Below are 24,689 nucleotides of genomic sequence, written 5' to 3'. Positions count from 1 at the left end.
CATAATGGATAAGGCAGCAGCGTTTCATAGTGATTTACAAAGATTGCCTGTATCCAAATCCCAGATCTGCCACTTAGCTATATGCTGTTGAACAAGTTATTGAACCTCCCCAAACCTGTCTCCTTGTCTTTATAATAGGGATGATGATATTATCTACTTCGTAGGATTGTCGTGATGATTAGCTGGGATAATACTTGTAAAACCCTTGGCACTGGGTCCTGCAGCTGGTGGGCAACTCAGGGATGCTAGTTCCCTGTCCCAGCATCCTCTTCCCAAGCTGCCTCCAAGTTTCCCGACTCACTTCTCCCTAACTTGCCATCCTACTTTGCCCCAAAGGAAAAAAATATTTGTAAGGGAGAGGCAGAATTCCTTTTAGAGAAAGAATTATCTTTGTTTAGGCATATACACTGAAATCCTCCCTAGCTGTGAAAAGAGCTCCAATGGCCTGGTTGAGAAACAGAGCTAAACTGTTAGGTATATTTGCTTTATTAAGCATGGAGACGTGGGAGGTAAGGAAGGCAGATGTGAGAGGAGTCAGCCTATTTGGGGCTTTTCAACAGTGGGAGTGGCAAAGGCACTACTAAGAACCAGAGCATCTAGTATATTCCACAAGTAGCCTACTGGGCTAAGCTGTGAGGTAAACCCTCTGTGTTAATCCTAATGCTTCATTCCTGGTCTAGTACACATAACTACCTTGTGTAAATGGTTTGGGATAAAATTTGAGCAAAAATGAATGCTGTTCCACATTTAGATTCAATGCAATGATAAAAGAAGGGAATAACTGAATAAGGAGAGATGAGAGACTGCTAATTCAATGGAGTCAGAAAATTATATCAAAAGATGACTAGAAAAACTATTAACCACTGCTCCCCTCCCCAAGAATACTTGGACATGTTGGTAGGGACATGGGAGTTCGCATTGTAAGCAGGACGGAGACTCTTTGAATCAAATATTAAATGAAAGGTGACCAAAGAGGCTGAAAAACCCGGGCCCCCGCCACCTTCTTTCCACCAAGACTGCTGACATCTTGACTATGCCAATTCTCTTTTTTCATCACTGGTTTTCATTGGACATCTATATACAGTATTATTCCTACTTGATAAAGTGAAATAATTGGTTTCAAAGGAAGATTGGAACTTTAATGTTTATAGACTCCTAAAATCTTGAAACCAGAAGACCTTCTGGTGATGACCTAGTTCAAGCTCTTAACAACTAGGAAACCAGCCTAGAGAATGCTTGCCCAGTTTTCATGCAAGTTACCAGCAGCAAAAGGACTTGAGTTTTCAGCCAAGGGCAACTACTCCTTTCCTTATCATTGGCTGTTTCAAGTCAGAAAGGGAATAAAATTAAGCCTAAGTATGTAAGGGGGCTCATAAAACTAGGGAGCTATTACTAGTTGCCTGCATATGTTCCTGAGTTGTGATGTTAGTTAATCCATTTTAGCAACAGATAATCTCTTTATTTCAACTACACCAATCAATGCATTATTATATCAGATAACTTTCTAATGTTCTCCTTAGAATAAAATATCATGATGAAACTCAATCTTTGAGATATAAAAGTGAAATTGAGTATGAAAGCAGACCCATTTGATTATCATAATTTCTGAAGTTTTTCATAGAGAACAGACTTGTGGTAGCCAAGGGGAAGGTGGGGCGGGGAGGGATGGATTGGGAGTTTGAGATTAGTAGATGCAAGCTAGTATATATGGGATGGATAAACAACAAGGTCCTACTGTATAGCACAGGGAACGATATTCAGTACCCTGTGATAAACCACAATGGGAAAGAATATGAAAAAGAACGTATATATATGAATAACTGAATCACTTTGCTATACAGCAGAAATTAACACAACATTGTAAATCAACTATACTTCAATAAAGTAAAATTTAAAAAACTTCTGAAGTTTTCATTTGCTTTCCTATGTCTCGAACTGATTTTCAGGTGAGTTAGAGTGAACACAATTTACAAAATTCAATGCCTTTACAAAGAATATGAAATTTCAATATTTTCTGTTGTAGTCTAATTATTGAATAAGCAATTAAGCTAATTTTCACTGAATTTATGAAATGAAAATCAACTAAACACTTTAATTAACTTAATTTTGGAGATTTGTAACTTGGGATTTTTTTTCAAATGGCTGTGTGATAAAGTCATAGTTCTACAGCAATTCAATATGTTTACAATAGTAATAATTTTACTTTTAAGATATACAAAGAAGATAAAGATGAGCTACTGTATGGAAATTGGAGTTAATAGACCATGTCTTAGGCCTCTAAGCATTATTCTTTTATAATAGTTATAGTTATAAGCCTAATTAATTCAAGAAAGAAGTTGACTTTGTCACTACAAGATTTTATCAGAAAAATACAAAGAATATTGGTTTGGATATTGGAGGAGGGGTGAAGGTCCAGAAGAGATGAGTCCCTAAGGTTTTGTAAAAAGGCACTTAGGGAATGAAACTTTAATACATAAAGAAAGAAGGTATAAGGTACAAGTGAGAAGCATATTTTCAACTCTGCAAGAATTAGAAATAAAAAATGCCAAAGATTGGCCTCTCTGGTCCAATTAATTATACAATACCCAGCCTTCTCCTATTTCACCTTTAGTTAGATAATTTTCTATAATTCCAAAGTTACAGAGCAAAAGTACTGCTAGCTTTATAGACACAGCACTTCTCAGAGCCCCAATCTCCTTAATTAAGGAGTCTATTTTAAGACAAATCATATTACCTTAAAAGATAGGGATGGAAAGATATGTTTAGAGATACTGCTTGGAATGCATAATAGAACAAACACAAACTAGGAGATGGTGAGTTTGTTTCTTGGTCTGACTCCTACACCTTTCCCAGTATGACCTGGCACAACTCATCAACTTCTCAGAGTTTCACTGCCATCTGTCAAATGAATTTTTTTGTTTTCAATTGTCAACTCTAAAGAATAGAAACTGACAATTCACACGTGGAGAAATACATACTCCTTAAACAACTCATGGAAAAATGTCCATTCTCTAATTAATTTTAAAACGCAATTTAAATCAAACCAGAGAAACCACTGAACATCTGCTAAAGAATAAGAATTCCTTTTAATGCTAATAATCATTAAGAAGTAACGATAAAATTGGATTCACTCATGCAATGAGCTGCTTAAGATCAGATATTCTCTCTTCCTTATTCCCATCTAAATCTTTTAATGCCCAGTGCACATTAGGAGTTCAATAAACAGTCATTAACTGACTATCCATTGGTGGGCTTGAAAATTGTTATTTGGGAATCAGTATGGTTACATGTAGCAAAAACGATATATCTGGAATAGCTCACACATTAGGCTGAAAGGTGAAGAGTGAGGGGAAATGGTTTATTCCAATCATCTGTCTTAACTCACCTCCACAGGCCAATAAACTTGAGTACCCTTTACCGGGCAGAGGAAAAAGAAGACAGGTCTATTTTTATAGGGGACAGTGGGCCAGAAGGTAGTGGTACCAAAAGCCCCTCTCTCTAATCTCCCAATCTGAAATCTAAGGTGAAATACTCTTACTGCCCAGGTGTCCTCCCTTGGGACATGGGCCAAAGTGATGGCTCACTCTGGACTGAGGCTTGGTTGCCACGGAACCCCAACTTCAGTTGATTATTCAAAAAGTCAAAAGAGTCAGATCGTTGAAACACACAGTACTACCCACCTTCTTATGATACAGTCTGTGAACAGGACTGTATCTTCTGATGATGACGGGTTCCCCATCAGATGCAGGGCCCTGCTCCTCCTGGCCCAGCATTTGCACACAGCAGTACGCACTTCCTGCCCACTTTACTTCCACAGACACCTCATTTGAATCAGAGGTCTAAGTCATATTGCTTCAAATGCTTTCTCTTGCTTGGTGATAACAAGATTTAGTCACATTAGGAACTAAGGGACTGTTGCAGTCCGCAGGCATTGACTTGTATAAGGCTTTTTGTATAAGACTTTTGTTTTTTATGACAGAACTCGCCATTCATAAACGTGCTGACATGTTTGCTCTCCTTTCCTCACCTCCCAAAGTGGGATAAGCACAAATGAAACCTCTTGGCTGTATAGGACTGTCACAAGCTGCTCTTACCCTTTGACCCAATAATCCTACCCCTAAAAGCTTTGTCTAAGAAAACAGTTCAGAAGAATTGAAACGTCTAAAACAGTAATGTTTAAATAGAGGGTAGTGGTTCGTGAATGTTGATGGAGATGAAAAGGGAAGATCAAGGGGATACTGGAGTTGCTGGTTTGGAAAACTGAGTAGATGCTTGTGCCACTCGCCGACACAGGGAATGCATCGTGTGGCTGGTAGGGGCACAGCCAGTGCGTGTGCCGTGTGGTTTCACCTGCCTGGGTGTGGGAGTGGGAGAGGGCCTTTCACACTTTCATAATTCATATGAATTCATATTTTCATAATTGTTCAAAGCAAATAAAGGTGACAGTTCAATATTTTGTTTTCTAAACTGGCACTCTCAGCACCTATGCCTGAAGGCCATATCCACCGCTCCCCCCCGCCCCCGCAACCCTGGCCTGTTTTTGGACAGGTTTTTACATTTTTTTACAAAGCTGTTTTTAAAAAAAGAAGATGCTACAGAGACCATATGTGGCCTACAAAGCCTAGAATACTACTCTCCAGCCCGTTACAGAAAACGTTTGCCGACAGCTCATTTAACCCATCGTTGTTCTTTACTGGCAGGCTTGTAACTTCAAAAGACACTAAGGAAGACAGAGCTGTGCAATCTCCCTTCACATAAAACTCACTTGAAGTGATACTTTTTAGACATAATTTTATGTCTTCTTCCACGCTGCCTTCAAAAACTTCCCCCGGCCAACGCTGCCCCAACTTGCGGCGCTTTCTACTTCTCTGTTTTCTGACTCTTATCAGCTGTGGACTCAAAAGTTACGCAACCAAACCGTCCAAAAGACGGATTCTGGATGAGGCCATCAACAGCTCTCCCATGAGCAAATTTTGAATTTTAGTGCCTCAACATTTCACCTCCTCAGATACCTTTTTATCTTTTAAGCTGCGATAACCCTGATAGCTAGATGTCACTTACTAGGGAACTTCGGCCAATATACTGCAGACGCATGTAATATAAATCTAGATTTTTAGTCGACACTTGCAGTTTTTCTATTTTGCCTATTTATGGGTTTTTGAATGGGTTATTGTCTTTCCTCTCCCCTCTTAAATAGCTTAGTCCACACTGACCTAAAACCTTCTGCTCTTCAGAAAATCACCTTCCTTAACTTTCAGCTTTTGAGGTTTCTCAACTTCAGAATTTCTGCATGGCATTGGGTTATCGTTTAGTTTTGCTACAATAGTTATTGACTTCAAGGATAAAGTTAATGTTGGGGTAGTATTCTTATTAAATAGATTATTATTCAAATCTATTTCTCTCCAACATACAATTCGGCTTTCTCAGATGGTTTGCTTTAAAATACACACACAGAGTCCTGTGAGCAGCAAACAGAGGCTGTTCTACTAGTGTGGGTTACAAATAGCTTCGCACAGGGAACACGCTGGGGAGGCTTAAGGATACAGAGGAGTTTGCCAGGTGACGAGGTGAAAAGGCAAAGACACCTTAGGGTAGACTTTTGAGATGTGGCTCCCCATACTCTAAATTTCCTCTGGTATCATAGCTGATTCACCCTCAGGCCTTGTGGTCTGGCTGGGGCTGGTCCTATCAGTGCAGAAGAGTTACCATGTCAGGCCTGAGGCTGCTGTCCTTAGAAAGGTTCGCCTGCAAGGCTGGCCCTTCGCTGACATCTGGGAACTTAAAATTTTGAGAAGTTTCCCAACGTTCCCTCACTGAGAAGAGTGGTTCCCTGTGCACAAACTGCACAAACAATGTGGTTGATGCTAAATACCCGCTTTCCTTTTAGAAGTCTGGAATTTTGGTATGCACTCTGGCAGAAGACGCCTATGTGACCAGCCTCCTGATGAAAACCTCAGACACTGAGTCTTGGTAGACATTTCACATGCTGTCATGATTTGATGCTGGGAAAATTAAGCATGTCCTGGATGACTCCACAGGGAAAGAACTCTTGGAAGCTTTTACCTGATTTCCTCTGGACTTATTCATGCACGCTCTTTTCTGATTTTGCTTTGTATATTTTGATATAATAAATCAAAGTCAGAAGTCAGAAGTATGACTATATGGTGAGTTCTGTGGTCCTCCTGACAAATCACCAAATCTGGGGAAAGTCTTGGGGCTCCCCAACACACTGTCCTTTGCTACGTGTATGGACCCTGATAGATGCGGGCCAATCAGGATACCCACAATCTCTAGCTACAGTGATGAGTTCAGGGATTGGCTTATAATCAATAACAGTTACTGAGACCAGATAAGGTCTTCACTGGGGCTTTTGGGAGAACCCAGTGGTCTCTCTTCTGCTGGTTGATTTGAGATGCGACTATGAGGCTGTACCTCTTGGCTGCCATCTTGTGACCACAGTGAGAATAACTTGGAGCTGCCAGGGTGGTTACCACATGGAGCCTGTGGATAAAGCGGGCAGAGAGATGGCCTGGACAACACTGACTCATTCAATGATTTCCCTTCAAAGCCAGTCCTACCCATCTAGACTTTTTTCCGTTATATGAAAAAGTTTTATGCCAATTTGAATTGGTTTTATTACTTGCCACTGAAAGAATCCCAAACGATGCAAACTTGAACCATGCTAAACAGTCTGACAGTAAGATGACCAAGTAGGAATCATCGCAGGTTTCTAAGTTGGGAAGTCACATGTTCAGATGTGTTAACCTCTGGAGGCTGCAGGGAAGTGGGTGGCAAGAGGGTGGTAATGAAAGACTGGAAAGCAGTCGGAAAGCCATTAAAATGAGCTATCAAGTGTGAGGTACTAGGGTACAAGTACTTGTGTAGGAGTAGCATAGAGTAAAATCCTTAAATATTCAGGAAATAGAAGTGATAAGAGTTGGTGAAGGACTGCATATGGGGTGTGAGGAAGAGAAAAGTCAAGGTTAACTCTGGTTTCTTAGTTTAACTCAGCAAAAGGTGATGTTCTTAACTAAGACAAAATAAGAAAAGATGCACATTTAGGAGTGGAGAGGAAGATCACATGTTTATTTTGAACATGTATCTGCAGTAACTACACTTGACCCTTGAACAATGGGAATAAGGGGGTTAAGGGCACCAACCCTGCATGCATTCGAAAATTCATATATAACTTTACAGTCGGCCCTCAGCCCTCCATATCTGTGGTTCCATATCTGTGGATTTAACCAACTATACAAATGTTATAGTACTGTAGTATGCATTTATTGAAAAAAAGCCCAAGTATAGGTAGAGCCATGCAGTTCAAACCCACATTGTTCAAGGGTCAACTATATATGACAACAGTCTAGTAACCATTTGGCACTGTGGGTGGAACTATGGAATTATGGCAAGATCAGAGTTGAAGATAATAGACTCAGAGTTATGAATACTCAGGTGATGGTTGAAGATAAGACAGTAAATGAAATCACCCAGGAAGAAAACACCTACCAAAAAGTGGAGAAGGCTGAAACCTCAATCAAAAATTCTGAAAAGACAGGTAGACAGAGGAAATTACCAAAGAGACAAGCAGAAGTCAGGGAGATTAACTCATAGGTTCATTTAAGAAGGTACAATATTTCTCACTGAAGAATAAAAGGGAAATAAAGAATTAAAAAGGATGGTGCACTCAGCATGATGGTACACAACATGGTGTAATATTAAATATTACAAAAAGGTTAAGGAGCATGAGGACTAATAAGAAGCTACTAAGTCTGGATACCAGTAGCTCTCTGACCATTAAGATTGACAGAGGTGGGTTAATAAGGTAATTAAAAGGTCACTTTCTTAATATGCTTTAAGCATCTAGGGTATATATTCAACAATTTCATTCATTAATATGTAGTGGCATTTGATTAACTTTACTATGTTATTTCTATTTGGAAGGACACTAAGCTGTTCCAAGCACAATTATAAAAGACAAACATTAAAAGACTGCCATTTGGGGGCTTCCCTGGTGGCGCAGTGGTTAAGAATCTGCCTGCCAATGCAGGGGACACGGGTTCGAGCCCTGGTCTGGGAAGATCCCACATGCCGCGGAGCAACTGGGCCCGTGAGCCACAATTACTGAGCCTGCGCATCTGGAGCCTGTGCTCAGCAACAAGAGAGGCCGCGACAGTGAGAGGCCCGTGCACCACAATGAAGAGTGGCCCCCACTTGCCACAACTGGAGAAAGCCCTCGCACAGAAACGAAGACCCAACACAGCCATAAAAAAATAAATAAATAAAAATAAATAAATTTTAAAAAGAGAGAGAGAGGGAAATTATGTTTGTGTGTATGTGTGTGTTAACCTAGAAAAACATCTGAAAAAATCTGCACCAAAGTAGTTATAGTTGTAGTCTTTGAGGTTTAGGATCAGGGATGGACTTCATAAAAAAAAAAAAAAAAAAGACTGCCATTTGGTTTGTTAAAATTCAACTGGCATAACAATGAATCACCCTAAATTAAATTTATGTGATGCAGTAAAAGCAGTTCTTAAAGGGGCATTCATAGAAATAAATGCCTATCTTAAGAAACAAGAAAAGTCTCAAACAACATAATTTCACACCTCGAGGAACTAGAAAAAGAAGACAAATGAAGCCCAAAGTTAGTAGAAGAGAGAAAATAGCAAATGTTAGAGCAGAGATAAAGGAAACAGACACTAAAAAAACTATAGAAAAGATCAATGAAACTAAGAGCTGGTTCTTTAAAAAGACAAACTAAATTGACAAACCTTTACCTAGATTGACCAAGAAAAAAAGAGAGAAAACACAAACAAATAAAATCTGAAATGAAAGGGGAAATGTTACAATTGATATCACAGAAATTAAAAGGATCACAAGAGACTACTATGAATACCACCAATAAATAGGATAACCTAGAAGAAATGAATAAATTCCTAGAAATGCACAATGTCCCAAGACTGAATAATGAAGAAATAGAAAACCTGAACAGACTAATTACTGGTAAGGAGACTGAATTAGTAATCTCCCAACAAACAAAAGTCCAGGACCAGACAGCTTCACAGGTGAATTCTACCAAACATTCAAAGAAGAATTAATACCAATCCTTCTCAAACTCTTCCAAAATTAGAAGAGGAGGAAACTTTTCCAAACTCATTCTACAAGGCCAACATTACCCTGATACCAAAACCAGACAAGAATGGCACAGGGAAATTACAGGCCAATATCACTGATGAACACAGATGCAAAAATCCTCAACAAAATATCAGCAAACCAAATTCAACAATACATAAAAGGATTATAACCATGATCGAGTGGCATTTATCCCAGGGATCCAAGGATGGTTCAACATCTGCAAATCAGTCAATGTGACACACCAAACATTAACAAAATGTATGGATAAAAATCATATGATCATCTCAATAGATGCAGAAAAGCACTTGACAAAATTCAACATCCATTTATGATAAAAACTCCATTTATGATAAAAGCAAAAATAAACAAATGGGACCTAATAAAACTTACAAGCTTTTGCACAGCAAAGGAAACCATAAACAAAATGAAAAGACAACCTACAGACTGTGAGAAAATATTTGCAAATGATGTGACCGACAAGGGCTTAATTTCCAAAATATACAAACAGCTCATACAACTCAACAACAAAAAAACAACAACCCAATCGAGAAATGGGCAGAAGACCTAAATAGACAGCTCTCCAAAGAAGAAATACAGATGGCCAATAAGCACATGAAAAGATGCTCAACATCACTAGTTATTAGAGAAATGCAAATCAAAACTACAATGATGTATCACTTCACACCAGTCAGAATGGCCATCATCAAAAAGTCTACAAATAATAAATGCTGGAGAGGATGTGGAGAAAAGGGAACCCTTGTACACTGTTGGTTGGAATGTAAATTGGTGCAGCCACTATGGAGAACAGTATGGAGGTTCCTTATAAAACTAAAAATAGAGTTACCATATGATCCAGCAATCCCATTCCTGGGCATATATCCGGAAAAGACGAAAACTCTTAACTGGAAAAGATACATGCACCCCAATGTTCACAAAAGCACTATTCACAATAGCCAAGACATGGAAACAACCTAAATGTCCGTCGACAGATCAATGGACAAAGAAGATGTGAATATATATACAATGGAATACTACTGAGTCATAAAAAGGAATGAAATATTGCCATTTGCAGCAACATGGATGGACCTAGCAATTATCATACCAAGAGAAGTAAGTCAGACAGAGAAAGACAATATTATATAATATCACTTATATGTAGAATCTAAAAAAATAATACAAATCAACTTACCTATAAAACAGAAACAGACTCACAGACATAGAAAACAAACTTACAGTTACCAAAGGGGAAAGGGGAGAGAGAGGGATAAATTAGGAGCAGAGGATTAACATATACATACCACTATATATAAAATAGATAAACAACAAGGATTTACTGTATAGCACAGGGAACTATATTCAATATCTTGTAATAACCTGTAAGGGAAAAGAATCTGAAGCTGTATGCCTGAAACTAACATAATATTGTAAATCAACTACAGTTAAATTTTTAAAAAAAGAGTTATATATTTGGTAGATTTCCAAGCATTCTCTGAAAGTAAAGAATTTCCAGCAAAAGCGAAGGAAGAAGAAAGAAAACTATTTGAAAACACAAAGACCTTTATCTTGCCTTAAAACAGAACACTATCTATCATAGCAAAGTATGAAAATGAATAAATATACGAAAATTCATGTTAAAATTGGGATATCAATAAAGAGAAGAAAAAATAACAAAACAAACTGTAAAAGGCATCAAAGTGGCCTCTACTCATTTCATTTTCCTTACAACTTATAAATGCCATCATAATTCTAAAAAACTTGGACTTGAGCGAAACTTTTTTTATTATGAAGACATAGGTCTAAGAACAGAAGGATAATCATGTGCCAGCTTACAGTTCCTTGTAAAAGTAATAACATGAAAAATTAGTAGAAAATGAACATCTGAAAAGTTATCTGTAATCTGAAAATGTTAAGCAATTTCTCCTGTATCTTAATTTTGACCATTTTTGCTAAATCATTTTTGCATATTTAGTTGAAGAGAGTATTTAATTTTTCTATTGTAATTAATAATGTAGTATGTCCTTCAGAGCTTGGCATATTCTTTAAGAATCATCTGAAGCTTCTGGCTCAACATGATGTTCCCTCTGGCCTTCAGTCTGCCACTAAAGAATGCCTGGAAAGGAGAGAGGGAAAGAGAGAACCAACCTTTACCATGTCACATTGTATTTCTTTTTTAAAAAGATCATTGCTTAGACTGAATACAATTGAGTTAATAACTCTGGACAACAAAGGCAACTTTTATCCAGCAATGATAGTTTAATGATTATAGTAACACCCATATTTTTAGATATCTAAGAAAAAATAAAGACTCCTTGTGTATTTTAGAAAACGATAGAATAATTTAGCTGAATTGACAGATCTGGGAATTCTGCTTCAACCTATGCTTCTGGCTTTAGTCTATGTTCTTAAATGTGAATTTGAGACCATATGAATAAAAGGCTTTACTGTATTACTAACAATAAAAATATTAAGTTCAGAACTTTTAAAAGATTTAAAGTATTTATTATATCTTCATGAAACAGAAGGCCATATAATGGCAAAATAAGACAGTGTAACAAAGTAGTGAAGAGATCCTGGGCTGTAGCATCAGAATGCCTGGGTTAAAATCTAGGCTCTGCCATTAAATGCAAGGTGAGCTTGGACAAATTACTTAACCTCTCTGAGCTCTGGCCTCCTTATCTACAAAGGGCATGACAACAGCACCTAAATAGCAGCTTTGTTGTGTGAGTTAAATGAAACAGTGTGAAAAGTGCTTAGCTTGGCATTTGACATGTGGAAGGAGCTATTAAGCTCATTATTACCATGCAAAAGACTATAATGTTAAAACACTAAGAGCTCCTGTAGCACTTCTTTCCTGACCTGACAATAGAAACTTGTGTAAGTTCTCCCCTGGTGTCAAGTTCCCTATCAGTAAAATAAAAATGATAAAACACAATATAGCTTACTGAGAAAATAACATACGGAATATGAAGTGAAAAAGAAGTCTCTAGATTTTTAGCTAGATTGAAAAAATAGTAATATCCATGTATACGTAACATTACAAAGCAGCCTCACAAATAAAATATCACTTGAGAAGCACAGCCATCAACCTGAAGTGGGCATATCAGCAAAAAAGAAATTCAAAAAGCTTAAAAACCAGCTCAAGGCCACAGAGCCAACAAAAAGTGGGCCAGGATTAAACACGGGTGTTCTCTGCTTAATAATGTCTCCTGCTTATTAACTAGCAGCAACTTAATTTCAGAAGCGAATCCTTACCAACTGGAGGAAAAGCAAAAACTGCTTAAACTTTTTATCCCAAAAATAATGCAGGAGAATTTCATTCAATCAGGTTCAAGTGCTAAGCATTCAAAGTAGAGACTGGAATTTTAAAACTAAGACAGCTTTCACTGTGCCGTTACAGAAATGATGGTCTGCGACTCCTGCAGTCAGTTCTTAGATGGGCTTGCCAGGTGCTACAGTCTGAAAGGGACTTACAACCTAAAATAAAAACACCAACTTCCTTGAAGTAAATATACCAATATTTGATGGTTGTTATTTGAGTGGAAGAATTTTGTACATAAATCTTTGTTCCTATCTAACTGTTTTCTTAGGATAGATTCCTAGAAGAAGAATTACTAAATCACGGCATTTCTTAAATAAGTTTCTTGACCATGCTTCCATATCACCACAGTTTTCAAACTGTGCACCTCAGTGCACTGGGGCACCACACCAAACTCCAACAGACACTACAGAATATTTAAAATTTTTGAAGGAAACATAGTGACATTGGTCAAACACAACATGAAAACTACTCTTGTTTGGATCTAACTACTTAATAAACTGAACCATTAGGTATTTCTTTTGGCCTAGGAGTGCCACGCAAAAAGTGCTGAGACAGTAAGTGGCCATAAAGGAAGAAAGTCAGTGAAACTCTGCCATAGTGCTTTCCAGAAAGACTGTTAAATTAATATTCCTTCTAGCTACGTGTGAATCCTCTTATCCCAACCTTAATAATACAGTTTTCTTAATCTTTGAAAATCTGAGGCAAAAATGACATGCTTTAATTTGCATGTTTTAGATACTGGGAAAAATTAATAGTTTTTCTCATGTATGTTAGTCATACCTATTTCTTTCATTAATTACTGGTTCATGTCTTTTGCCCATTTTTTATATTGAGGTCTTAGTGTTGTCCAGAATTTTTATAAGTTATTAACACCAATATACGATGTATCATCATTTTATTTTCCCCCAGGTTTATGGAATATCTTATGGAGTCTGACATGCAGAAGTTTTTAATTTCTACATAGCCTAAACTACTGCTATTGAGCTTATGTTCCTTATTTCTATCCTTGCTTTAATCTACTCAAGTATTAATTGAGCATCTACAGTACCCTAGGCAATATTCTATGCTAGGAAAGAGACATCTCTCCCTGTTCTCATGGAGCTAACATTACAGTAGGGGAGTCAAAAAGTAAAATGTAAACAAGTAATTAAAGCCTGTTTTAAATGCTATGAAGGAGGCTACTTAGATAATATAATAGGAGGGAACTACTTTGGATGAAACAAAGCCAGCCATGCAAAAAGATGGGAATAGAAATTCCAGAAGAGTCAAATAAATAGACATTGAAGGGGTAAAAATTGATGGGAAGGAACTAAGAGGAGAGGCAGTGTAAGTTGAATTAGCATTGTAAGTGATGAGGCAAGCAGTGCAGGATGAAGCTGGGAAGACAAGCAAGGGAAACTTCACATACCATGTAATAATATATAGTTTGGATTTTATCCAAGTGCAAAAGTAAATCTTGGAGGTTTTTATCAGGTGGAATGACCTATAATCTGATTCACATTTTTAAAAGATTACTCCAGCTCCTGTATGGAGAACAGATTGGTGGAAAAGCAAGACTAAAAGCACTAAGACCAGTCAGGAAGCCAGGTGAGAGATGACGGAGGCTTGGATCATGATGATAACCCTAGTGATGAAGAGAAGAAAATGAACTCAAGATACGTTCTGGAGAAAGAACAAGCAGGATTAAGGATAGAAAGGATACAGAGGTAAAGAAGGAAGCCAAGACAATTCTTACATTACTGAGTGTACTAATTTGGGTAGATAGATCATGGTGCCATTTCCTGAAAACAAAAAGAATGGGGGAGAAAACTAAATCACAAGTTCTAAGTTGGACATAGTAAGATGTGCCATCAGAGACACAAGTGAAGAGCTGGTTATACCACTATGGGACTCAGAGAAGATGACTGAGTGAGACATTTAAATCTGCAAGTTGTCAACATGTAGATGGCTCTAAATACCACAGGATGGATGGACTCTTTTAAGAAGAGTGTTAATTAGAGAGGAGCCCTGAAATGAGCCCTGAGAAACACCAAAACTCAACAGTTGGGGGTAAAAGAGGAAGACACCAAAGGAGATTAGGAAGAGCCAAAGGTGGAGGAAGCAAAACAGGAGAATAAGGCATCATGAAAGCCAAGGGATAAGATTATTTCAAGAAGTTGGTGGTTAACTGAGTTGAATGCTACTGAAAGGCTGAGAAAGATGTAGATAGAGAAATATTTACTAGATTTAGCAATATAGGTCATCACAAGAACTTCACAAAAACATTATCAATGGAGTAACAGATGTGGAAGTCAGGCAAGAGAAGGCAGAAGAGCAGTCAAGACAGAATGTTTAAGCCTTTGCTGCCCACTAAAGTAGCCACTAGCCCATGTGGCTATTGAGTACTTGAAATATGATTAGCCCTGGCTGAGATGTATTATAAGTATAAAATACACACTGGATTTTAAAGATTTTTTTTAAAGGATATAAAATATCCCATTAATATTTAATATTGTACATGTTAAAATATTTGAATGTATTGGGTTAAATAAAATATATTAAAATTAATTTTACCTGTTTCTTTTTAATCTTTTTTAATTTATTTTTATTTTTTATTAAAGTATAGTTGATTTACAGTATTGTGTTAATTTCTGCTGTACAGCAAAGTGATTCAGTTATACATATATATACATTCTTTTTTTTATATATTCTTTTCCATTACGGTTTATCATAGGATATTGAATACAGTTCTCTGTGCTATACAGTAGGACTTTGTTGTTTATCCATTCTATATACAATAGCTTACATCTGCTAACCCCAACCTCCCACTCCACCCCTCCCCCAACCCCCTCCCCCTTGGCAACCACCAGTCTGTTCTCTATGTCCGTGATTCTGTTTCTATTTCATAGGTAGGTTCATTCGTGTCATATTTTAGATTCCACATATAAGTGACATCATATGGTATTTTTCTTTCTCTTTCTGACTTACTTCACTTAGTATGATAATCTCTAGTTACATCCATGTTGCTGCAAATGCATTATTTCATTCTTTTTTATGGCTGAGTAATATTCCATTGTATACACCACATCTTCTTTATCCATTCATTTGTCAATGGACATTTAGGTTGTTTCCATGTCTTGGCTATTGTAAATAGTGCTGCTATGAACATAAGGGTGCATGAATCTTTTTGAATTATAGTTTTGTCGGGGTATATGCCCATGAGTGCGATTGCTGGATCATATGGTAATTCTATTTTTAGTTTTATAAGCAACTTCCATACTGTTTTCCACAGTGGCTGCACCAACTTACATTCCCACCAACAGTGTAGGAGGGTTCCCTTTTCTCCACACCCTCTCCAACATTTGTTAATTATAGACTTTTTAATGATGGCCATTCTGACCAGGGTGAGGTGATACCTCATTGTAGTTTTGATTTGGCATTAGAGAAATGGCATTTCTCTAATAGTTAGCAATGTGGAGTACCTTTTCATGTGCCTGTTGGACATCTGTATTTCTTCTTTGGAGAACTGTCTATTTAGGTCTTCTGCCCATTTTTCCATTGGGTTGTTTGGTTTTTTGTTGTTGAGTTGTATGAGCTGTTTGCATATTTTGGAAATTAAGTCCTTGTCGCTTGCATCATTTGCAAATATTTTCTCCCATTCTGTAGGTTGTCTTTTCATTTTGTTTATGGTTTCCTTTGCTGTGCAAAAGCTTGTAAGTTTGATTAGGTCCCATTTGTTTACTTTTGTTTTTATTTCTATTGTCTTGGGAGACTGACCTAAGAAAACACTGGAACAATTTATGTCCGAGAATGTTTTGCCCATGATCTCTTCTAGGAGTTTTATGGTGTCATGTCTTATGTTCAAGTCTTTAAGCCATTTTGAGTTTATTCTTAACCTTTTTTATTGTGGCTACTAGAAAATTTTTAATTACTTATGTGGCTCACATTATATGTCTATTCAACAGTGCTGGTTTAGACAATTCTTTTGTGAAAAGGAACAGAGAAATGATATGGCATGCTGGATGGGGATCTGATATCAAGAGACAGTGTTTGCTTTAAAATCAAGATGTTAGCTTGCCTCTACGTTGTGGGACAATTATGTAGTAGAATGGGAGAGAATGGTACAGAAAAAAGTGGAAAGAAGAAGAAGCAATGACTTTGAGTAGATACCTGGATGAGAAGTGAAGAAGTCTTTGACAGGAAGAGGGAGACTTCCTTCAATGTAATGTATAGGAAGAAAAGAAGACAGGTGCAGATGCTGACAAAATAGATCTGGTGATGGGAAGGTGAATATTTTCATTTGAAAGTCTTTTTTTTCTCCCAAAGAACATGAGAAAGGTCATCAGCTGAAAATGAAAGAGAGGTAGGCATGGGGGAGTTTTGAGAAGACAGGTATGAAATACTCATCTCAGACAATAGGAATGGAGGCTTAGTGGAAAATCACAGTAAGATTGCTAGACAGTGTGTAGAGACTATTTGAGACTTGTAATCAAAATTTTAAAGGGAAGCCAATTTGTCTAGTTGTATGGCTTTTCTCCTGGCATCTTCATCTATTCAGGTACAGATGCAAAGATGGCAGAGAGTAGGGTTAAAATAGGGTGGAGTTTTCCAGGCAAATAAGATGAGAGAGGTACAAGGGAGGTGAGGGTATTTTCAAGGGAGATACTCTGATGGACCATGGACTCTAAGCTGAACAAGAAGAGAAGACAGAAGGGAGCTGATGGATAGAAAGTGGTGTTGTCAACAAACCGGAGGTCTCTGTGAAGCTCAACAGCAGTAGCAGGAATAACAAAACAAGTTAATGAAACTGTAGGTGAGGGTGTTGGAAAATGGTGATGTTTTGTAACAGATCCTGGAAGTTGTACATTTTATGCTGCCAATAAAGACAAAAGCTGATGTAGAATGGAGTAAAAGATAATTAGAAATAATATCAATAAACTAAGAGTCATCTGTTAGAGAAGTCACTTTTACAAATCCTGAAGGAAGCCATCAAGGCTGACAAGAGTTGATGCAGAGAGAGAGACAGAGAGAGAGAGAGAGAGAGAGAGAGAGAGAGAGACTGTACACTGGGATATAAGGTCTTTGATAACTGAAGAAGAGTGATGATAGATAGCACTGAGGTGAGGCAGAATGTAATTGAGCCAAATGAGTTTAGAAAACCCCTAATATTAAATTAGAACTTCTCTAAGGACTGTCACTAAGAATAATAAACACCTAGGTTTTCATCAAGTTTTGCTTCTGCTTTAATTTTTTTACATTTAATTCCATCCTGTATGGTACTGACTAAGGTATATGGAATGACATAAAGCACTACCATTTCCTATGCAACTGCTCAGTACCATTCACTGAATAATCCATTCCCCCCCAAAGGTCTGATATTCCTAGCAATTATATAAATGTTTCTGTAAAACCTACATTTAATCTTTATATATAAGCACCTCAAATATATCTTAAAAAAGAACTCTTAATTAGCCACTCAGCAGCCACAATGACCTTTAAAAATCAGATGTCACTCCACAGCTCAATAGCTTCCTATCACACAAGATCTACACTGTCTTGCCAACATCTACAAGGTCCTGTGTGATCTAAGCCATGCCTACCTCTCCCTGTTCGCCTCCTGCCTCTCTCCCCACTGGCCTCCTCACAGTTATAGTATCCAATAAGCTGAGCTACCGGGGCCTCCAGCCTTTGTGCAAGTTGTTTCTTTAGCCTTATGGCTCCTTCCCTCACTTTGTTCAGATCTCTATCAAGCCTTTTTGGACAATCCAATCTAAAATAGTTCTTCTATCCTGTCACACTCTAATCCAAGGGTTGGCAAACTACAGCCTACGGGCCGAAACCAGTCTGCTGCCTGTTTCTGTGAACAAAGTTTTACTGGAACTCAGCCACACCCATTTGTTTACATATTATCCATGGCTACTTTAACTCTACAATGGCAGAACTGAGTAGGTGCAACAGAAACCATCTGACCTGCAAAGCTTAGAATATATTTACTAGGGGACCTTGCACAGAAAAAGTTTGCCAACCACTGCTATAACCCATTAGTCTGACTTATTTTTCTTCATATCTGAAATTATACTTCTTTTCCATTCCCCTCTAGAACTAAGCTCTACCCAGAAGGGGCACTGTCTTGTTCAGCCACACCTAGCACCTGAATTAAAGGAGGTACTAAATAAATTCCCGGGAAGGAATTAACTGAGGGCTCACTCAGTACCACTCATTATTCTAAGCTCTTCATGTATATTATTGGATTTAGTTATCATAACAATCTTTTGGGATTATCACAATTCATTTTACAATGAGAAAATTAAGGCTTAGAGAGTAGGTGGGAGAGCTAAGATTCAAACTTAGATTTATCTGATGCCAAAGAACGTATTTTTAACCACTATACTACTTTACAATTCTTTTAAAATTAGTCTTTTTATCCAGGAAAATTGAACATTTTCTCCCTTATTCAAATTGCTCCGTTCCTTGTAAAGTTGTATAGTTTTCTGCAAATAAGCCCTATGCTTTTTCTTGTTAGGGTAGTCATTGGTACTTTGCAGTTTGGGTAGTGATTACAAACAAATTTTTAAAATTATATCCTCTAGTTGGTTTTGCTGTTATGTGAAAGCTATTTTTAAATCATCATTGTGCATTCAACCATTTGTTTGAACTCTTCTGGTCTAAGAATCAATCAGTTGATTCTTGTGGGATTTCTAGCTACATAATCATTCAAATTTTCTACTCCATTCTAATTGCTACATCTAATTTTGTGTGTTTGTGGACTAGCAATAGGTTTCAGAACAATATTACCTCATAATGGCCAGCAAAGGCACTCTTGTTTTAATCATGATTTTCCACTGAAATGTCTCTAAATGTTTTACCTTCAGTAAGACACTGGCTATTATGTTCCATCCTTCTATTTCCAGTTTTCAATGACGATTAAGACAAGTTCTTAATTTTATATATCAGGAAAGAATGTCTAATTTTATGAAATACCATATGGTTTTTCAACTCTGAACTAACAATATATTAAAAGGTCTAGATGTGGGTTTTACATTGTTTATCTGCTAAAGAAGAATTCCACCCAAAAATTTAGTTTTAAAAAGTATCAGTTAAGGGCTTCCCTGGTGGCGCAGTGGTTGGGAGTCTGCCTGCCGGTGTGGGGGGCGCGGGTTCGAGCCCTGGACCGGGGGGATCCCACATGCCGCGGAGCGGCTGGGCCCGTGAGCCACACCTGCTGAGCCTGTGCGTCTGGAGCCTGTGCTCCGCAGCGGGAGGGGCCGCGGCAGTGAGGGGCCTGCGCACCGCGATGAGAAGTGGCCCCCGCTTGCCACAACTGGAGAGAGCCCTCGCACAGAGACGGGGACCCAACGCAGCCAAAAATAAAAAAAAAATAAAAAAAAAAAGTATCAGTTGAAAAACTCCATTAGAAAAATATATGACCTGTCAATTTGAACACCGCTATCAACTCTGTCTTTCCTCAGAGCTGCAAGATATGTCTTATAAATCAGAATTTTGGAGTCAGCCAAAAACTGCAATTGTCAAACAGGAAGCAATAATGACAAATAAATGAACATTTTAAGAACTTTACCTTCTGAGGATCAAGCTTGCCCAAGACTACTTCCATGAAATCTTCATCTGAAAGCGTGATGGTTACATCAGCAGAATCTTTTGCAGTGCCTTGATACACTTTTCCAGAACCATTTTTTAGGTCAATAGCTGGGAAAATAGGAAGAAACAAATGTCTGTCATTTTTTTCTTCACAAGATGAGAATAAAATAAACCAAATAAATGCAGACATTTTTATAGTTTCCAAGTTACTGTGGTACTTATTCTATTGGGTTGGCCAAAAACTCGTTCGGGTTTTTCTGTAAGATATGGAAGACCCAAATGAACTTTTTGGCCAACCCAATACATTATATATTACCTATCACTCAGAAAAAAATTTTAAATCCTTGATTTTTTGAGATGCCCTTGTTATAAAGAATATGATCTTCAAAATAGTCAAATCAATAATAGCTTTTCATCATTGAAGAAGTTTACATAACAGAGATATTTGAAATGTGAATCAATGTAGAATAATATAAGGAAGTTAAGTGGTTGGAAGTTATATGGTTAAGGCCTTTAGATTCAAATAAAGACTGTAGTCAACAAAGGAAGAAAACTGAATTTTAAAACAACTGCATATTGGTTGGGGTGGGGGAAGGGAATGCACACTCTAATTACCTTTCAAAAACCTGAATTCATCAAAGGTTCTGTCATATGAATTAAACGACAATCAAATTAAATTTTAAAAAGTATTCTAATTAGTTTGCTATAATTTATTTATAAAATGTTTATTGCCCTAATTGTTGTGAATAAATGTTAAAATTAAAATCTTTTCCCTTAAATGTTTTTGACAGAAGGATTAAGTCTCCCAGAAACAGGCTGGGTAACTGGAAAAACTATTAAAAATTTGCCTTCATTGCTCTCTATACAACACTTACAGAGCTTTATGTTAAAGTTACATTTAGAAAGTTTTAATTGTCTCATATATGACTGAGACCAGTCATCCAGGAAGGTAATTCCACTCATCCAGCTTCAGCCTCTTGAATGTGCTTTCTCTGCTACTGCGAAGGAGCTATGATTGCGTCACTCTCCCTAAGAGTGTCAGGAAACTCCCAATTTAGGATCAAGGAAAAGCTACACACATGTAAGCAAAACCATGCATTCTGCTTAGCCAAGCCCTACTCCAAAGAGAAAATTAAGTCACTCCCACTGTCCACAGAAGAGAATCTTGCCAACTAAACTAAAAAATAATAACATGACTATGACAGTTACCTGGGAAGGAGTAAGAGTGAGAAGGAGACTTTTTTACTTTTTATGCTTCATTCACTCACTTCATTGTTAAGTTTCTTCTATGGGTGTCAGACAATGTACAAGGTACTAAAAGTAAGGTATGAAGAACAAAGGCTCTGTTCTTATTGGTACACACATATTACAAATGTGTTTTTATGTATTATTTGTATAGTTAAAAAGAAAGGTAGAAAAAGAGAGGGAGGAAGGCAGGCAGGGAGGGAGCAGGGAGAGAATAAGGGGAGGGGGTCAGAGAGCAGAAAGGAAAGACTAAAGAAAAGCAAACCTCTGGCATTCAACAGACATGATTTTAATTCTTCACAAGTAAGTGTAAGGACCACTATATGTACTAGTCTTGCTCAGGAATAAAACTGGACTCACGCATCTTAATACTTCAGTGTGGAATAAGTCTGTTAGCTAATGAAGGCCCTTCTAATGAAGGGCTGTCTACCTGCCCTCTCACTCACTTGGTTTTACGTGCTGCTTCACAGCCCTGACTCTTATGAAGCAATAAAACTTTTTTTCTGTGGAAAGCTAATAACTAGTGCTGGTAAAAGAAAAGAGGGCTAAAAAGGGGGACATTCTTAGCAAGAATACAGAAATTTGGGGTAAAGGAGTGAAACTCCCCATTCCACAGTGGCTCAAGTCATGGTCTACAAATGGCTCCTGCGGAAGGATCGTCATCCACCACCATCACCTTAGGTTTACAGATAGCTGTCAGGTCATGGGTAATCTAAATGAAATGAAGAAACAAGCTATATGTATTTTCATTTCGTGGTGGAATGTATTTTAAAAGCTTTATGAATTATTTTAGCTCAGTATTTATATAATCATTAATGCACTGAAAAAGTCCAAAAAATTTCAGTTATACTTTACAGAATTTAATGGGGGAGGGAAAGGTGTTAGATGAGAACATACATTTGGACTTAGAGATCTTTGAAGGTTTTAGAATATATACCTTACAAATTACAACACTGTTACCAAAGTGGGTATACAAGGAACATACCTCAACTTAATAAAAGCTACTTATGACAAACCCACAGCCAACATAATATTCAATGGTGAAAAGCTGAAAGCCTTCCTGCTAAAATCTGGAACAAGACAAGGATGCCCATTCCTATTCAACATAGTACTGGAAGTCTACTCAGCATTCAGACAAGAAAAAGAAATAAAAGGTATCCACATTAGAAGGGAAGAGGTAAAATTGTCATTATATGCAGATGACATGATACTAAATACAGAAAACCCTAAAAATTCCACACAAAAACTACTAGAACTGATAAACAAATTCAGCAAGGTAGCAGGATACAAGATTAACATACAGAAATCAGTTGCATTTCTTTACACTAACAATGAAATATCAGCAAGGGAAAGTAAAAAAAACAATCCTTTTTAAAATCATATCAAAAAAATAAAAAACTTAGGAATAAACCTGACCAAGGAGGTAAAAGGCTCATATACTGAGAACTGTAAAACACTGATAAAGGAAATGGAAGATGATTTAAAGAAATGGAAAGATATCCCATGCTCTTGGATTGGAAGAATTAATATTGTTAAAATGGCCATACTACCCAAAGCAATTTACAGATTTAATCAATCCCTATCAAATTACCCATGACATTTTTCACAAAACTAGAACAAATAATTCTAAAATTTATATGGAACCATAGAAGACCCAGAATTGCCAAAGCAATCCTGAGGAAAAAGAACAAAGCAGGAGGCATAACCCTCCCAGACTTCAGACAACACTATAAAGCTACAGTAATCAAAACGGCATGGTACTGGTACAAAAACAGACACATGGATCAATGGAACAGAAGAGAGCTCAGAAATAAACCCACACATCTACGGTCAATTAATCTTTGACGAAGGAGGCAAAAATATACAATGGAGAAAAGACAGTCTCTTCAGCAAGTGGTGTTGGGAAAGCTGGACAGCTGCATGTAAATCAATGAAGTTAGAACACACCCTCACACCATACAGAAAAATCAACTCAAAATGGCTTAAAGACTTAAGTATAAGACATGACACCATCTTGTAAAAATAAAATACAGTGTGTGTCTGTGGAAAAAAAAAAAAAAAAGACATGACACCAGAAAACTCTTAGAAGAGAGCATAGGCAAAACATTCTCTGACATAAATCGTACCAATGTTTTCTTAGGTCAGTTTCCCAAGGCAAAAGAAATAAAAGGAAAAATAAATACATGGAACCTAATCAAACTTATAAGCTTTTACACAGCAAAGAAAACCATAAACAAAATGAAAAGATAACCTCCAAACTGGGAGAAAATATTTGCAAACAATGCAACAGACAGGGCTTAATTTCCAAAATATACAAACAGCTCATACAATTCAATGTCAAAAAAAAAAAATCAAAAAAATGGGCATAAGACCTAAATAGACATTTCTCCAAAGAAGACATACAGATGGCCAATAAGCACATGAAAAGTTGCTCAACACTGCTAATTATTAGAGAAATGCAAATCAAAACCACAGTGAGGTATCACCTCACACCAGTCAGAATGGCAATCATCAAAAAGTCTACAAATAATAAATGCTGGAGAGGATGTGGAGAAAAAGGAACCCTTCTACACTGTTGGTGGGAATGTAAAATGGTGCAGCCACTATGGAGAACAGTATGGAGGCTCCTTAAAAAAACAAAAATAGAGTTACCATATGATCCAGCAATCCCACTCCTGGGCATAATGCCGAAGAAAATTCTAACTGGAAAAGATACATGCACCCCCAATATTCATAGCAGCACTATTTACAATAGCCAAGACATGGAAGCAACCTAAATGTCCATCAACAGATGAATGGATAAAGAAGATTTGGTGTGTGTATGTGTGTGTATATACACACATACCCACACACACACACACACACACACACACACACACACACACCAGACTACTACTCAGCCATAAGAATGAAATAATGCCATTTGCAGCAACATAGATGGACCTAGAGAATATCATACTAATTGAAGTAAGTCAAACAGAGAAAGACAAATATCATATGATATCACTTATATGTGGAATCCAAAATATGAACTTATTTACAAAACAGAAACAGACTCACAGACAGAAAACAAACTTATAGTTACCAGAGGGGGAAGAGGGGAGGGGATAAATTAGGAGCTTGGGATTACCAGATACAAACTAATATATATAAAATAGGTAAACAACAAGTCCTACTCTTTTGCACAGGGAACTGTATTCTGTATCTTGTAATAAGCTATAATGAAAAAGAATATGAAAAGAATATATATATGTGTATATACATATGTATATGTGCATATATATAACTGAATCACTTTGCTGTACACCAGAAACTAACACAACATTGTAAATTAACTGTATGTCAATTAAAAAAAAAAGTATAGATCCAATAAACAAACTAACCTAGGGATGTCATGTGTTAAATAAATAAATAAATA

At 37.2% G+C, this 24,689-nt stretch overlaps 1 protein-coding gene across 1 annotated transcript in view; it reads right to left on the bottom strand.

Moving 5' to 3' along the window:
• Positions 1-10,893: 10,893 nt before the first annotated feature.
• HSD17B4 (hydroxysteroid 17-beta dehydrogenase 4) overlaps positions 10,894-24,689 on the bottom strand; it is a 90,016-nt gene continuing 76,220 nt past the window's right edge. The window contains exons 23-24 of the mRNA XM_059916933.1: positions 20,007-20,134; positions 10,894-11,242 (exon numbers count right to left, since the gene is read on the bottom strand). Of these exons, the coding sequence (XP_059772916.1) occupies positions 11,153-11,242; positions 20,007-20,134 (218 nt within the window). The 3' untranslated portion in view covers positions 10,894-11,152. The remainder of the gene's footprint in view (positions 11,243-20,006; positions 20,135-24,689) is intronic.

This window comes from Balaenoptera ricei, chromosome 3 (genome assembly GCF_028023285.1).
Source record: "Balaenoptera ricei isolate mBalRic1 chromosome 3, mBalRic1.hap2, whole genome shotgun sequence".
In the NCBI taxonomy this organism is placed as follows: Eukaryota; Metazoa; Chordata; class Mammalia; order Artiodactyla; family Balaenopteridae; genus Balaenoptera; species Balaenoptera ricei.
Note: the sequence above shows the minus strand (reverse complement) of the source record. Positions and strands in the feature narration are given on the sequence as shown.